Below are 17,595 nucleotides of genomic sequence, written 5' to 3' on the forward strand. Positions count from 1 at the left end.
GCATGAGGCCACACCATTACCTTCCTGAGGTACCTTCTCGATCACAGCGTTACGAACGAGCTCATGGCGGTGCTGCTGCATTTGGCGACCAGTAACGCGTCTGCCTTTTATTATTTGGCGTTATTGCATGCAAAACCGATCACTATCAACACAGCACACTGAGCTGCAGCTCCCTGCCACACGGCAGACACTATCTGCGGCACTATGGGGCGATCGAAGCGCGCGCGCGAACTGTGGCGTATCACACAGACGAAAAACACCCGCAGCCCGCAGAATGGACATTCGCGACCCGACTGACTGACTGGCAAGGGCGGAAAAATGGGTTTGAATTTTCCCGACACACACCGGGCCGCCCAACCCCGGGGACGGGGCGGGTTGTAGCAACGCGCTCTAAATCACAATACATCTATCTGCTACCATATGCGAATACCACCCATACATGCTGGGCGGGCCCGAACACATAGCTCACACACATCGGTCACGATAGTACAGCGCGACCGCGCGAGTGAATGTGTGGTGGTCATTTGGTTGCTTGAGAATGATTTTTTTTTGGGGGGGAGATGGGAGTGAAGGACACGAAACTTTTGCCATTTCCCATTGACCATACCCCGATTCCACTGCTTCTCCCTGCTCGGTGAAGAAAGGGGTACTCGTGAAGAGGTGGAGGGGTTGAAAAATGAAAAATCGTCAAGTTCACCGTCACTCACGTGTGGCGATACAGGGACGGGATGTGTCTCAAAACGGCCACGCTGCCCCATTGTCTGAATCGTTGAGGTGCTTTTCCCGCAATATTCCTCCTCCCTTCCGCCACGATGTAGCTAGAGATTCGGTAGTGCAACCTAAACGGACGTCACTATTTCTAGTGTGATGAAAAGATGATCTAGCCTGTCAAATAGCATGGACAAAGAAGATCCTACGCAGAGCGGTCATACGGTCAAAAACAATTGCTTATAAAGTTGTTTTCACGTACTCAAAAGTTGTACTTCCTTTCGTATAACAGTATTTTATGCTTCTTTGCACCCACACACCATTAAACCCTTAAATCATCGAGTAGATCTTGCCCCGGCTTCCATTCAATTCACCCACGGCGGGGATCGATGAGCGATCGGGAAGTGGGCAGAGTGCCGCTGCCTTTGCACTGCAATTTAATTATCTGTTTTGCTGGCATTATACCCAACTCGCTGCCGTGCGGTTCGCCCGCAACAGTGCAGCTATTAATGGCAACCCCCTGGATGAGATGCGGTGTGACAAGAGGAGGAGGAGGAGCAGCAGCACAGGGAGCACGAAGCGTAATAGTAGCCGCGCCGTTGACGCCCGATCACTAGGGACAGTTTACTACTTCCTGCCATTTTGTAGACCGATTTATGCACCGAAGCGACTCAACCTCCCCGTTGGTGGTCGTGGGGAAAAGCCGGTTCGAATCTATCAATCATCTATTACCACCTGCGCACCTGGTGCTGTATGCAGCTTAGAGTAGCGACAATGGGGGGAATGGGAGGATTTGCGAGCGGGCACCATTACGACTCATCAATTCTCAAACATGCATGCATGCGACTGCATTCGGTTTTGCCAGCCGGTGCCAGCTGATCTGCTTTTTTGTTGCCGTTTGTGTGTTTGCTGCCCGGCATTTTGTGTTCCATTCATTCAATGAGGAATGAGAAATGTGGGCAGCGCACGTATGATTTACGATACTGGCAATGGTCAGCGCACACACACACACATGGTGCGCAATGTACTAAATGGCAAATGGGATTTTTGCGTACCTTTTCAAAAGCGTCTTTTGAATCGGTTGCGAGGGGTTAAAAATAAAGAGATGCTTGGAATTTGTTTTCAAACAACTTCGAAAGCATTACATTTCGTACTTAATTTAGAAACACCGATAAGGTCGTAGCGTGTTGACGTCAGATGTTGCTTATTGTATTGCATGTTTGCTGAATCCGGTGCGACTTTTATCTTAATGTTTCATCCACTTTTAGTCATTGCGCTATGACTTTCAGTGGATTCAAACATTGTACTGCATAGCTCCAAGACCTTGGAAACTTCAATAACAAATAGCGTATTTTTACGGGGAGTTCTATATAATTATTGACAAGATAGAGACAACGTTTGTCAAAAGCTATTATAATTCAGTGGGCGGTGGTATCATGCTCAAGCTGTCCAAAGTGGTTTGTCAAATGAAAAAGTAGTAGTTCTATTTTAGAAGAACGTTCCAAGGCTCTACGAAAAATTGAAATTGGACACCAAGGGGTGGTTCTTGATAAATATCCTATAAAAATACAATAAGAACTTACAGACACTGGCAATATATTGAAAAAGGCATTGGAAATCATCCGAATGGTGAGAAATGGAGTTTTATATAGAAATGAGAAGTTCCTATTCCTGAAACCCTTTCCGATGTAAAGCCTATACATTACTCTTTCGGATAACTGTATGTTCCAGTCGATATAGCGTAATCTGGCTTACCAGCATTGCTACAATTAAAATTAAATAAAAAAGTAATTATCGATGCATGGAAAACGAACATGGTTATGTCTTCAAAATTATCAAAATTTTGTTTTAGTATGAATAATATGCCCCACGTAGATGCATCAATTAAGCGTGGTTCATCGTCTCTATTAAACGATCTTTTAGAATTTTAAAGAATGATCATTTTGTAGAATAACATGCAGACATTGTTGATGATAATTTGATTACTTTTTTCGTACAATAGCACAACATCAACACCAGTTTTAGTCACGCTAACCAGCTAACCAGTTTTAGTCACGAGACAACCACAAATATCCCATTATTTTTCTCCCCCATTTTAAACATCATTATCAATACATCAGACAACATTTTCGTGGAAAGTTCGTGAATCCGCCGCTGCAATTACCGGTTCTAATTTACGTTTCAATTATTATACCCGTAAATCCAATCGCTTCTAGACATGACTGATATCTCAAGGACCAAACTATTGCTGCGATGTTTTCATGCACGCAATCCAGCACAGCATGCAGCGTGGATTGGCACGTGCGCATGCAAACAAACCGAAAGCAGATAACTTGCGCTTACGAGCGTGCGTATGTATCCATCCTCGTCCGTTTCGTACGCCTCGTCGCTACTGCTGACCGAGCTGCTGTCCTGATCGACGGTGTCGCTCATGCTGGGCATCGGCATCGGATAGAACGCTTGGGCGCGCCGTTTGCGCGACGATTTCTTCTGCCGCGGCAAGTTATCCATCGAGGCGTTCAGCAGGCGGCGCTCGCGGAACTCTCTGTTTTCCATGCGCAGCCGGGCGATAAAGAGAAAGGTGGAGCCCACATTGCCCCGGTTAATGCGCCATAGTTGCCCTCTTCGAACGGTCAAAATTGTGGTAGTCACCTCCCCACAATAAAAAGTACATGCAAACCAACCCAAAACATTTACCTGAGCACCCGCTCGAAGCTGGCCCACTCCTCGTCCACCAGCTCGACGTTCTCCTCGCCGAACTCCTCGTCGTGAAAGATGCGCTCGGTGTAGTCGGTGCTGTTGGCACGGAGCCGCTCCAGCCCACCGCTACCCGGATGTCCCCGGTGCCCACCGACCCGGTCACGCATCTTTCCCGCCCGATCGGTGCCGGATTTTCGCCACATCGCACCACACTCGACGATCACTAGGTAGAGCCCGACGTAGAGGGATGGGCTTTCCGAACGGAAAGAAAGGATCGCGAATGCGAGTACACAAAAGCTGCAAACGTAGATGACGCAGATCGCAGGCCAGCACTGACGCAGCACGAATCACCACCGAGCTCACAAAGGCAGGAACTTATTTAATTTGATACAATTTAGAGCTCAATTCGTGTTTCTAGCGAACGGTAAGAGCATTATGCGGGAATGTATGCGAAAAGGGAACGGCCGCACCCGATTGGCTTAACGAGAAGACGGGGAGAATTGACCTAACACCAACTGGTGCCGGGAAGTCTGGAGAGCTGTCTTCAAAGCCAGTCTATGCGCGCACGAACTGGGTCAAATCATTCACAGAGATAATGCTTTACAGGAGGAACCGAAATTTGCGCACATTCATCAATACACACACTCTGGAATTTCTGGTTCGTCCTCCCCTAACTCCAATGCTCTCGAAGCGTATGTCACGGATGGGGGCGCGTTCTTCTAATTGCTGTCAGCTTAGGCCTTCCTCCACACAGCGCAGCCTAACACTTTGGGCACCAAAAAGCATCTCTTCTGTCAGTAAGATGCGTCGTTCACTGAACCGGAAGTAGTGTTTGCTTGCGTTGAAAACACACAGACACACACAGACATACACACACAAACACTTCACGGATGGCAGGAGCGTACTGGCAAGCAACCGAATCGCACAAAGATCACCCTAGAACTGTGGAACACCGATCGTTTACCAACTTGTCGGCAATCTGCTCCGGGTCTACCGGGCCTGAGTGTGACTTTCTTCGCAAAGGCGCTTCCGAGATGACCATATTACTGTCCCGGTTGCACTGCTCACCATCACCATCACCGGTTGCGGTGAAATATTTAAATTGATGGATTTTAATTGGAAAATTAGTGCCTCGAGTGCTCCGGAGTGAACACACGAGCGTAGCGGGAAGAAGCGCCAGCCTGGACAGCCAGATGGCCCATGCTGTCTCCGTAGTCACTATCTCTCTGACATGAGTCAGTTAGCAGCAGAGTGTGAGGTAAGAGGAGAACAGTGTCTTGCCCCAGCGAACCCCCTACCACACACTTTTCGAGAAGACGTCTGTCCAGCGTCATGTTACGAAACGAGCAAATGGAGAAGAGCAGTAGTAGTTACCTCGACCGTAGCGTACTGGCTGTCCCACAGCAGCGGATGCGGCCGTCTGGTCCGCTCTTTCTTGAGGGTTTCCGTCCGGACCATTGCTGTGCGTTGTAGACCGCAGGTATTCAGTGTCCCAGTGTCCACCGCAACCGTGGGACACTAAACTATACCCGTACCGAACTACTAGACGTGAAAATGATACCGGTAATGTTCTTTTATAGATTCCCGGCGCTGCTTTTACTCCTTAGCAAGAATGCGAAAGCGTGTTCCGCTCTTATCGAAGTTTCAATATTTGGGAGCAAGTGTTTTAATTAAGCGCAGCGCACCACGCCAAGCAGTTGGAATGTCCACGCATCTTGCACCTTTTTCCTGCGATTGCGTCATTGGGCCCACTGTTCAATAGACTGCGGGCAAGATAGTGCCGCGTGTGCGCGATCATTACGATCATTAAAAGCTTTTGTCAACAGTAGCATATCTCTTGCGAGTTGCGTTGGTAGTTGGGTGGAGAATTCTGAAGGTTGGAGAAAAACTATCGTATCTTACGGCAATTGGCAAGTGTATTGAGTATTGTAAAACTGCTACAGGCCAACCTGTGACCTTGTAACTGCCTGGAGATGTACTCCAGCTATGGCTATTCTACTTAGAAGCCAACAATGGGACACCAGAACCACCCAAACGATTATTACCATTATCATAATCATGTATGAAACAGCTCCACGAAACGTCAGGCAAATGGAAAATGAGTTTAAAATCAACTTTAGAGTCAAAAACAGGTTTTTTGCAATCCCTAAAAAGGGGAGAGCATTAAAAAAGCATTAAACTATAACAGATAACCAGCTTTGCGATAATCGCTTACAACAGGGTACTATTCAGGGGAAAACTGCTACAAAACAGTAGTCACGCACGTTTTCTAATGATCTTAATAACATTTAATAAACAGGCTAAACTTAAAAACAGATTCACTGACAGCTTCAGTACGATCTGGAGTCGTGCAATGCATCTTTTACTGAGAGCGGTAAAGGACACAACACATCCAAATACAATTGGCATCAGTTCAGCCGCTTGTCGAGTCATCCTCAGGCCGATGCTTGACGGCTGCTGGGCGTGACAGGCACATAAATTTCCCTTTCGTACAGGCGACTGCATCGAGCGGCACCGTCGCTAATGCGGCTTGACCTAGGTCGGGTTCAACACGATTCCGCTGTACCGGTGGGCATATCTTTTGATCGATAGACCCCGGCTCTCGCTCCTCGGGGTTCGTTTTGAAGGGTACGTATGTAAGCCAACAGCTCGTGGCAGACAATTGGAAACGAATAAAAACATTTTGGCATAGGTTATATTTGTGTGAGCGATAGGTACAAATTTGGTTTCTCTGTAATTTTGGCAAAGAATATATGCAAAGAGTTGTACCAAAAAGTAGCCCATCCGGTGTTGAAGTGGGGGTCTCCGCGCACGACAATCAATGTGGTTGTTAAAGGGCAACACATTCTGTCCATTAATTAATAATGATTTATTTTACTTAAATTAAAAGTCATGATAATAGATAAATACAAAAAAAACCCTTCGCACACAATTCTACCATATGCATTGGTATATCGTTAGCAACAGAGTTGTGGCAACGGCAACGGCTAATCGAACTACGATAAAGACTTAATTCCCCAAACCTAAATACATACTGCGGACTGATTGCAAACCACAACCAAGACGCAAGGTGTGCTTCCCGCAGGGAATGTCGATGAACTCATCAAACCACGATGCGATCAGGCGGTCACAAATCCTCCGATCCATTTTTAACCCCACTCCACGGTGCGGTTGGCCAAACAGGGCAGGAAATAGAACGTATCGATTCCCTGCCCATAAGGCAACACGTAACAATGATAGGGCCGTGGCAGCGGCCACAGGGACAGTTTGATAAGCGAAAGAGAATATCATGATACCGGGGGACAAAGGTATTAACGGGCTAATGCTTTTATTGTTTAATTAGAGTAGATTAGTTACGTTTGTGTGTGTTGTCCACAGAATTCTATAGAAGCTTTAAAGGGTTTTTAGAAACACTTTAAAGTATATACTCCAGCATAGAAATCAAAGGAAACCACTCACTAAGAGATTCTATTTCCTCCGTTTTACGTTGTTTTTTGGGTCGAAAATCATAAGGAACACGCAAAAGACAACGCGCGTATATGCCATCGGATGGACGAACGACGTGGCATTCGGTGTAATGAAAACTCCTTGCGCTAACAATCACTTGCGCCGGAATGCATGCCATCAGCGTGCATGCTTGGATGCGCTTGCATCATTGAGGTCAACGTCAAGGCCACTGCAACGGATCTACTGCAAGGGTCTGCCGGAACCGGGTACGGTGCGTAAAACCGGGAGGGAAGAGCGTTTGCGTTCACCCACCACCATACGCAAACAGAGCACATTTCCATTGGCTCCTCCCTCGATTACCTTTTGCCTTCCTTTCAGTTTTGATTGATTGCATACAAACCGGTTCCAATCCGTTCGAGTGGGAGGGTAACTGGAGCTGCAGGGTGGACGGACTCTAGTATTTTTGTATGTGTAGTTGCTGATGCATCTCAGCCACGCTCAAACCTACGCACCACAGCTGGAACCCGTTTTACGCATCGATAGTCATGTGGCGCGTGCGCCAAAGTCGCCGTGACGGATATGGCGCGAGAATGCAGTCACGTGCACGCGTGCAATACAAACAAGGCGCGCGTGCACACACACACGCACCCAACACACACACACACACTCCGCATTCCTGGCCGATTAGCATTGTGGCAAGTGGCGCTCTTACCGTATTTTCATTGCTGTCCTCCCCGTCTCCTTTGCCCTGGTAACCGACTTCCTGCAACAGTGCCGTCGTGTAGCGATTGAACCGACGTGGGTTGTACGGAGGTTTTCCGTCGATTTTCATCGTGCAGCGTGTAAGAAAGAGGTAGTGTTGTTCTGGTTGCAGCAAGATACGGGAAAACAGCTACAAAAAAGCCCCCCACACGTCCGGAATTGAACCGTTCAATGCGTCCCGCGCGCGACACTGACACTGGCCGGCAAACGGTTGTGCAAATGCTCAGGACAAGGTTCGGGTACGTTTGTTTTCTTCTTTTCCAGCGGGAACAACAGGAGGCAAAAAATCCCCACCCGGAAAGATATAAAAGTCTCCGCGCGGTTGGGTCGATAAAATCTGCACTCTCCGGTAAAAGCATTTCGATGCCACGCCGCTAGCCGCTATCGGTGAGATAGAGTTTTGATCGAAAACCAGCGTAGCATCAGCGGCAGAAATCAGTTAAGGTGAGCCCTTACCAGCCTCTTATCAATCGGTGTGGAGCTCCACGGTCAGGGACTACGGTGATAGCATTGGAGATTGGAGTGGGCAGGCAAGGGAGGTGCGGTACGATTCGATGAAGTTCATCACCATGGTCCAGTGGCGCTGGAAAGGGCTTTTCCAGTATCGTGCGATGTTTCTGGAGAACTGCTGGTGTCAAGTTTAATGTTGTGTCCGTGAAAAGCAATCGCCAAAGGGAACATAATCTATCGGTACGAAGACAGTGGTGTGTGATGGAGTGATCTTTTTTGGGAATAGGTGATTTCGTTCATTAGTAGGTTCGATGGTCTAAAAGATCACCTTATCCGTTTGTTTGGCATCGTTGCGGAATCTCAATAATGTACGTGCTTGGCAGTCCCCACTGTTGCTATCCTTGCCCCAACTTCTTATCCCATTATCAAATCAGGTTCTATTCAGAGGACTTTGAAAATCATTGTGTCAACTCTGGTTTACTTTCCATATATTCAATTACACAACTTCAAACCCTGTACAAGTAGTGACCGAGCAGATCCCAACTACTAGATAACTGTCAAAATGTAATACTGTGTGTACTTGAGAATGTCGCTGTCGTTATCAGTAGTCCAGTTCCTATAGTAAGCATCTATGCGGATTATGGATGAATAAAGCTATGATCCCAACATAATCCCAAATAACCTCTGATCTGATCGCAGTCTCTCTCTAGATTTTCCAGGGTTTTTTCCCTAGGTCCAACACTGTTCTTGTTTCGATTGTATTCCCGGAATCAGATCGTCAATGTTTCTGTTCTGGTCTGATTGTTAATTAAATAGGAAACTTGACGCACCGGTTATCGGTTAAATAAACGATGTACGCGTGCCACGTGCCCAAACATGCCGACTATGTTTGGGTTAATCACCGAATGACTGATGCTACCGAATCGTAAAACAATTAAGCGATCACCACTCGCAACAGATAAGATCCGGTTGTTGGTGCATTCATCATGCTTGAGCATAGCGTACGACAACAACAACTTCATGTTGGTTTTTATCTAATTTTCGGTGTCGCTGGGCAAAACAAACGATAAACCTTATCGGAATGACGGTGGCCATAATAGACGGGCAAGCGTCAGCTTAGGTAATTATTTGGGTTTGTTTGTATTCCGTCTACAACGAACGCGCCCGCATTAAATGGTTCCTGACACTAAATGAGTCTCGAAAGCCTCTATAGGCCGGCATGACCACGTAGGTCGTTATGCCAAAAAGAAGCAAGAAGAAGAAGTTATGATAAAGTAAGGCGTGCATATCTGCTACTGCATTAACTTGATTTAAATTCATAAAGCGATGTATCTTGTGCATTTTTCCACTTTTTATGCCAATGGCATACAGTTATTGATCAAGGATGAATGCACCTCAGTTCCTCAAGGAAACAGACGATCGTTAAACATTGCAAAGCATACCAACCGTGCAACAAGGTTCGCGAAAATAAAAACGCCCCCTTATGATTAGCCTTTTTTGGCGCTGCATTATCAATTCCTAGCAGCTAGCGGCGTCCCTACTCCAAGCCACGCATACCAGCAACTCTCTCTCTCCCTCGACCGGGACGTGAAACCTTCGTCATAACGGCGAATCTGGATGCTATGTTTGCGCGGGAGCGCCTTTGCGTTTGTTTGATCATTCTATCCCACTGTCAACAGAGGGTAGTTCAGGGTCGAAGGTCCGTGCTGGTCATGACGGTGGTGCTTTACCCAAACGCACGCCGTATACCACTTAGTGGCCAGTTGGCAAGTCGGGATTCTTGCCCCGCACGGTTTATAGTTAAAAAAAGCTACTCCCGAAGAGAAATATTAACCCTATCATGCTCGTGCACGTTCAAATACGACGATCACTAAAGCCTATATGCACAATGTCCCAGTTGTGTGTACTTACCAGCGTGTGCGTGTAGCCGAGGCCGGGCTCCTCGTCGTCGCTCTGTAGCTCCGCCATCATCTGCTTTACCGGTGTGATCTTCGTCGGCACGGTAAGGAAGTCCATCTCGCCATTGGCGCTTCCGACGCCCGCCATGCCAAACTTTCGGTTCTTCATCGTTGCGGGATGGCCCGGGAGGGATGATCGGTTGTCAATCTCAAACACAAACTAACTTCACACTGCGTCCTCGGTTAACTGGTACCGGGCATAACACATCAGAACCGTTTTACCGCACAACACTTTTTTATCTTTCCCTCCCGTTTCGGGTAAAATCGGCACATATGTCACGACACTGGAACTACACAAAACACTAGCTTCTAACGTCTCGTATGTTACGCGCGTGAGACAGAGTAAACCTGCAAAAGATGGGAAAAGCAAACGAGAAAATAAATGGTAACGTAAAGGGGATGCAGAGCCAATGTGTCAATCAGATCGGTCAATCGTGAGCCTCACGTGATGCAGCGAACCGCGTTCGGTGACGTGCTCGCCGTCAGATGATAACCTGCAGCTCTCTCGGCTCGTATAGTTGAGTGATAATGAAATGCTCAAGTCTACGCGTTTAGCGATCACATGCCAAATGTGCGATACAGCTTAGTGTACAGCGTTGTACGAATATGTTGTGCATTGTTTGCGACTCTTTTTTTCTTGTCTGAACTGCTTCATGTTCCTATTTTGTGTCGTGAATTCAGTTTTAGATCATTTTTTTCGGCAACTATTGACAAATTTTGAACAATCTGCTTCGTGCTATATAAGGGAATATTTCATCCAAACATTTTTAGAACCACTTTGAAACAAATGATTCCTTTTTTAAGAATTCATCAAAAATGAGATTTTGAATGTTATCAGTCTGTAATAGATTGTGTTTCTTAAGTGGACAACCTTTTCCGAATATTGAAGGCTCTATTTCATGCAAAATTTGAACTTAAAACTATCATATCGTTAAACCATGCCAGATCACAGATCTACATTGCCGACCGAGCATCCAGCTTCCTCTCTAATGGTTGCAAAATCAAGAAAACGCGGGATTTCCTGCAATTTACACCCAAGCGATATGCATTGATTTAAACGATACGAGCAGCTGGCGGGGAATTTGTTTGTATTTCCAACGGACAAGACAGTACAACCCATCAGCATGATCTCATCGCGCTCAGAGTGTGACATTACACAGCGTCCGCGAGGAAAAGGTCTCCGGCATTGATTGATTCGGCGGCACAACTGCAATCACTTCGCGCCCCAATTAAATGCATTATTTTGTGTCCCAGCCCGGTCTAGCCCGAGGCAGCTCTATGCACTTTGCCGCTCAACCCTGCACAGAACAATTGCCCACCCATCGCACACACACAGACACCCAGTCGATGGTTGATAAAGCGATGACTGTTGCCTGAAGGCACAACGAAGGACTTTCATTGAGATTTTACTTATGCTAGGCATGAACCGGTAGCCGCGTTAATCCGATAGTGCACCGCACGTCGCACGTCGCTGCGCTAAAGGGTCGAACGTTGGCTGCTGCATTTCCTTGTTGGGGTTGAATGGGGGGTGGGTTTGGGCGCTGGGCAAGGCAAGCAACGCCGCCCCGTATCGTATGCATTCCAGCCTTGGTGTCGTTAGGGGCCGCTCCAGCACACTCCAGCGGCAATCGGGTTTGCTCCGCACAGATAAGATACCGACGCCCGGACCGCACGACTCTCGCTGCTGCTGCTGCTGCTGCTGCTGGTGCTGTCTTTCAGCATGCTCTCAAATGGGCCAGTCTTTGAGCACTTGTAATCTTTACAACTATCAGGCTCTGTTCTGTTCATGAAAACAATGTACCGAGCCAGGCGCCCGGCTCTTGTCACGGTCAGTCTAGATCGCTCAAGCTTTCCATCACTGCCCGGGGACAGTTTTACGATATTGTCGATGGGAAAGGGTTTTTGGTTTTTTTTCTCTCTCGCGAAGCACTTGTCATTACCGGGACTAGGGCTTTAAACAATCGCTTAGGCAATTGAAGCCTCCGGTTGGTTTTGAATGGCTTTCTGGAACGTTCTCGGGGGGAGTGAAAGCAACCACTGCCCAAAGCGCATCGAAAAATTTACACCTCACTAACCTCAATTCCGATGCCACAAAACAGTAACGAAAACAAGTCTAGCTTAGCCGGCGACTTGCCACCGAAAATGTGCCCCGGATGCGCTTATGAAACTTTCACTCCCGATCGAACCGTCATAGACCGCTGGCCGGTATATACAACTGCAACTAAAGATCACACACACATACACATACACCTCTATTAAGCGGAAACTCCCAACTCCAGCGTACACGGAAGGAAGAGAACAAACCCGGCCGCCCAACCCGTCCCGAAGCACACACTAATGCCAGTCAGCTGTTCTGCTTGTTGTGCTGTTTGTTGCTGCACGCGCACTCCACACACCAACACTGTTCGACCGACAACGAGCGACTCACTGTGAGCGCTACCCTCAGTGACGGCGACAACCAACCTCGACGACGACGACGACGACGACGGCTACAAAAACCACTACGACGACCACGATGGGCATCTGTTTACATCGTTCCAGTGTCCTTCCCCTCTGCGCCATCCGCGCCTTGCTAAACCTTTGCCGGTTGTGCGATCCGCAGCTGATCAAGCCTGAGCCCTACTACCCTATAGACAGGCGCCGTCAGATCGCGCACAAACACACACTCACTCACTCACTCTCGTGCAAAGCTGGCAGCCGGAACGACGACGACGATGACATTTGCCGGGTGGAGGGAGGGGGAGGTGACTTGATGACGGGCGCAGTGTGATTAACACATTTTAACCACACGCCTCAACGACACGCACAACTGCACACAGAGAGAGATGGGACGGGGTGCGAAATCGGTCTGCTGCTGCCAGGTGTTTTTTGGAGGCACACTCTCTTGAGAGGGGGGGGAGTGAGAAAGGAGGACAGGTAAGACTAACATTGCTCATTGGATTAATGGAATGTTTAATCGTTTCAGTATTGTGTTTGACACACCTGCGTAGTAAGAAGGGAACCGAAGCCACATGTGTGAACAAATTGTGTTTACAAGTCTATTAGGTTGACAGAAACACTGAACCTTTGCAGACATAATTCTCAATATAAGTGGCATAACTTCCAAAATAAATAAAAAAGAGATTCTGAAAATATCAAATCTATTCAATTCAATCTCAAATTAAATGTCTTATCAAAATGTGTGTACCACCATTTGGAGAACCCAATACGCCAGACTCGGAACCGTGAGCCAACAGCCGATTAGACGACGACATCGACGATGAGATTGCCGATAGAATTGCGGCTAGCGTGAGGACAGACGACTTGCATGTACGAGCGTGTGAGTGTGAGTTTGTAGTACCTTCCCAGACTGGGACGCTTATCACTGTAGCTATTCGAGCCACTTCGAGGCTCAAGACGACAACAACAGCCGACAGTAAGTATTGTTGATAGTGACACAGTACGACACCCAGTACCGGCGAAGACTGTCCAATCCAATAGACGACCTATTCGCAGCTCTCCGCCAACAAGAACTCAGCAGTTACCTGGGTGAGGAATCGCACAGTGTGAAGGTTTCCCAGACGCGGTCGATTACAGCACAGACACAGACGTTAGCAACAGGGCGTCAAAATTTAAAGCTCATCAGGGAGTGTTGTGGTGCGAAAGCGGTAGTCTAACAATGTTCACTGCACTTTCTGGATTTTTGCACCAGGGCCCGATTCTAGACATTGGTAATACATTCATTAATTCTTGCGGTGGATTGCACTGCCTTAGGTCACAGCCTGGCAAAATTAATTAATAATATAAAAATGGTACGTTACACGTTGCCAATTACCATAAATCATTCCATATCTGCAAGGCAAGGCAAAAATTAGCTTCCGACAAGCTGCTAGCCGGGCTGTGGTTATCCTTGCCCCTCCCCAACGCAATCTTGCTGCAGGCTTTATCAGTGGAGCCTTGTCCTGGTCATCCACCTCCACACCAACCCATCCGCCCCAAGCCCCCGTTGGCACACTCCGATGAGGCTCCACTTTCTTTCGATTGATGATGCCTTCGGAAGTTGATGTCATCGGCTAAGAAGCCTTCGATTCGAAAAACAAGATCCACCCACCACAAGACCTAGCCACCAACCGCCCTCCGAACGCAACCGGCTAGATCCGGATGCTCGAGCCGGTAAGCACCGCAAACCAGTTTGCTCCGGACGTATCGCTGAACCGCTGATTGCTTGTTTTCGAAATGACTTGCGAAAGGGGAAGGACGGGGAGCGGGAGCGGGTCAGAATTATGGGTAAATCCCTCAGGTAGGTCACTTATGTCCCAATCATCCCAAGCGTAACCATGATGAAACAGTAAGACCGGTAAACCGGTAAACAATCCAGCTCTCCTGGTGTGTGTGTGTGTGTGTGTGTGTGTATGTGTGTGTGTGTGTGTGTTTGAGGGATTTTTTTAACTTGCGGATTGAACCTCTTGAATTGACAATTGCAGTGTTGGGGGGATATTTTACACACCTTAGCGAAGGTTACGGAAAAGGGTAAGGCGGTACAAAAACAGTCGGTGAGAATCACTTCCCATGCTGCCGGGCTGGAAAACGAGACTGAACATTGATGTGTCAAACTATTTGTCTTGATAAGGCCAAACGAAGTTCGCTAATCATTGGATCGGAGCGGGCGATTAGGCTAGATGATCGCGTTTAGCTTAATTTACGCGTGCCATACTCGATCGATCGGCTCCGATAAGCAACCGCACAGTTGATCGCACAAACGAGATAAAAGCGAAAAATCGTGCAAATCGTTGTCTAGCAATAAAACTCGAACTCGAACGAGCATGCGTTGCGTTGTGCTTCCCACGGTCTAGCCGGGGTTTTGCGAGAATGGAAAACTTTCCTCGCAATTTTCCATTTACGAAGAATGTTGCAAAACGAAGGCCTTTATCAGTTAGACAATACAATATTTAAATAAAACTGTCTCGCACGATCTCAGGGCTCTAGACTCTTTCTGGACTGGCAGAACGCGGAACATAATTACCGCCACCCTGCCATGCCCCCGGGAGCTATCACGTCACGCGCAAATCTGGATGGCGTGCTGGAAACGGCACTGTCGCCCCCGGGGGATAGGGAGGAGGATATGATATGATATGATCTTTAAAGCAACTCCGTTGCCCGCCTTCTATGTGATGCAATTTTTTTCCTTTGCAACGAACACGGCACGTTCGCCGGGGGGGGGGGGGGGGGGTCTCTGAAACTGGACACCTCTTTTTGCGCGCGCGAGCACACTCATACACCCTTTGCGCAGCGCGAGCACGTGTTTGCGCCACGGTACGTGGCGGTGCGTGGCGGACGCGGCTGATCGCCTCAAGCGGTAGAACACTTCCAAACCAAAAGTGACACAAGTTCAGTGTCACACGCGAATTCTTCACACAACACAGCGACACAAACACACACACACACATTAGTGAAAATCGCACTAATAATTACCCGAACCAACCAAGGGCAGGGGCAAGATGGGACAAGGGACCCGGTGCAGGGTAGCAAACACGCGGTGTGCAATTTTTGCTGCCGCCCTTTTTGCCCCTCCTCCCCCCCCCAGGCCGTTTTTCCTCCCTTGTTCTACGCGATCACGATCGTATTACGCTTACAAGTTGGTTCGTTCGTTTCGCCAGCTGATTTTGTGTAGCCGTCACATGGATGTTCGCATCGATGCATTCGGATCTAGCTCGCGCGAGGAGTCTCACTACAGAGAGATAGACAGAGAAGGAAAAAAAAGGCAGTCGATCCGCTATTTTTCGCACCACGCCACGGTGCAACAATTAGCTGCCGCCGGTTACGGGTGCCGCAATGCCGGCTTTGACCGCCTCACCTTTTGAGAGGCATTTTGAGGCGAGTGGTTAATTGTTGAATTTGTTATGATGCGGCTGGAAGACACACGATACGGCGTAAAGAGATACGCAAAGAGCAGAGCAAAAAGGCTAGAATGAAAACGTCCGAAACATCGCCCGGAAGAGCTTCTTCGGAAAGAGGGGAGGGAAAACAAAGAACGACGACGAGAATGTTCTCGAAGCAACAGGGGCAACACAAACTAGCAAAGCGAATGCGAATGTCCTAAGAAGCAATAAATAAAGATGTCACTAATTAGCGGCACGATCAGATAAAAAACACGTGTGGAAAATTAACGCAAAACCCTTGCCAAAGTAGGGCCCGAAAATTCGCACAAGAACATGGCGGACGGACGGCGACGAGAGCAAAACTAAATCACCACAAGACACTGCACACACTGCGCTGCGAGCAGGTTTTCCTAATATGCAATAAAAACACACAAAACACACCGAGAGAGAGAGAGAGAGAGAGAATGGCGATTACGCACCGGCGCAGGAACCACCGAACGCGATCGATCAGATCGCGCAAAACGAACCGATCGTATCGAAATGCAACCAGCAACTGATGAAACTATCGCACTGATCGTACGCACCACCCCTAACCTAAACCCGTGTTGTTGTTTTTGTTGCTGCTGCTGCTGCCGCTGTTTTTGATTCATGAAGACGTTCGTGCAGAAGAAGAAGGACAGCATAAAAGCAAAAGCCCACACCCCGCACACGAGGCAGTGGTTGCTGACACGGTAGGACAGGTGTGGTGTAGCCTGCGTGGTACAGAAAAAAAGAGGCTGGAACAGAAACGTGATCGTGGCGAAGATGCGCGCGAGATGCTCCACTTTGTCCAAGCGTTCCGGTTGGCAAGGTAACAAACACACCGCAAGCTGAATTGACGAAAAACGAGAAGGAAAAGCAACGCCGAAACACACAACACACCCTGGATCTCGCGATCGCGATGGTGAAAAGGAACGAAAAAAGCGGCGAAATTGCCAAAATAATGAATCAGAGAAGACATTGCTTCCAATCAACAGAACTACAATGGATGGATGGCAGGATGCATTTGTAATACAGACAGGAGCATAATATGTTAAATTTAAAAAAATAGCCATGAAAACTATAATTTCACAACGTTGTACAAGGTTTAATAGAAATGTAGGAAGTATTGAAGGAGACATTTCAATTCTCTATAAAGTAGTCACCAGTTTCGATGCGGTCCAGGCCGTGCTACCGCTAATGGGCAAATTGATGGTGAGTTTATTATTTTACCCAGATTAGGAACGATTGTTCTAGTATGAATCGTTTTTTTACGGGCATGATCGTTGACGAAAAACCTGATTATGCTTCATTGCAACTAAAAAGCAACATACGCATCGCTACAACCTTATCGCAAATAGAGATTGTAGGTAAGACTCCTTCAGACTGCTGCTCGTATCTCAAACCCATGTGCGATTCCTTATCACTGTACAGTTTTTCATGTTGTCATGATATAGCATGATCGATTAGCAAAAGCAGCAACCATCTTAGACGACCTCACTGTCCCGAGATGCTGCAGACTTCTACAGACGCACATGCAAAGAGGTATGGCGGTAAATTGAATAAAGAATATAAATATTCATCGTTGGTTTCTTCCAGTCGGAAACGAAAAAGCCGGATCACTTTCAGCAAAGACGAAACTCCCGGATGTAAAAGTGATTACATTCACAAGCGCGCGCGAAAAAAAGCGCGGT

General features: G+C 47.7%; 1 protein-coding gene across 18 annotated transcripts in view; it reads right to left on the reverse strand.

The window, feature by feature from the left end:
• LOC1273077 (chloride channel protein 2) overlaps positions 1–16,419 on the reverse strand; it is a 27,043-nt gene extending 10,624 nt beyond the window's left edge. The window contains exons 1-2 of one of the 18 annotated variants that reach the window (XM_061642066.1): positions 12,276–12,655; positions 9,979–10,373 (exon numbers count right to left, since the gene is read on the reverse strand). In XM_061642066.1, the coding sequence (XP_061498050.1) occupies positions 9,979–10,134 (156 nt within the window). In that variant the 5' untranslated portion in view covers positions 10,135–10,373; positions 12,276–12,655. Of the gene's footprint in view, positions 1–3,051; positions 3,254–3,405; positions 4,373–4,782; positions 5,121–7,567; positions 8,394–9,978; positions 10,374–11,435; positions 12,656–16,362 lie in introns of those variants that run through there. The other 17 variants (XM_061642079.1, XM_061642078.1, XM_061642077.1 and 14 more) reach the window with 17 other exon arrangements.
• Positions 16,420–17,595: the final 1,176 nt, after the last annotated feature.

Source organism: Anopheles gambiae, chromosome 2, assembly GCF_943734735.2.
Source record: "Anopheles gambiae chromosome 2, idAnoGambNW_F1_1, whole genome shotgun sequence".
NCBI lineage: Eukaryota > Metazoa > Arthropoda > Insecta > Diptera > Culicidae > Anopheles > Anopheles gambiae.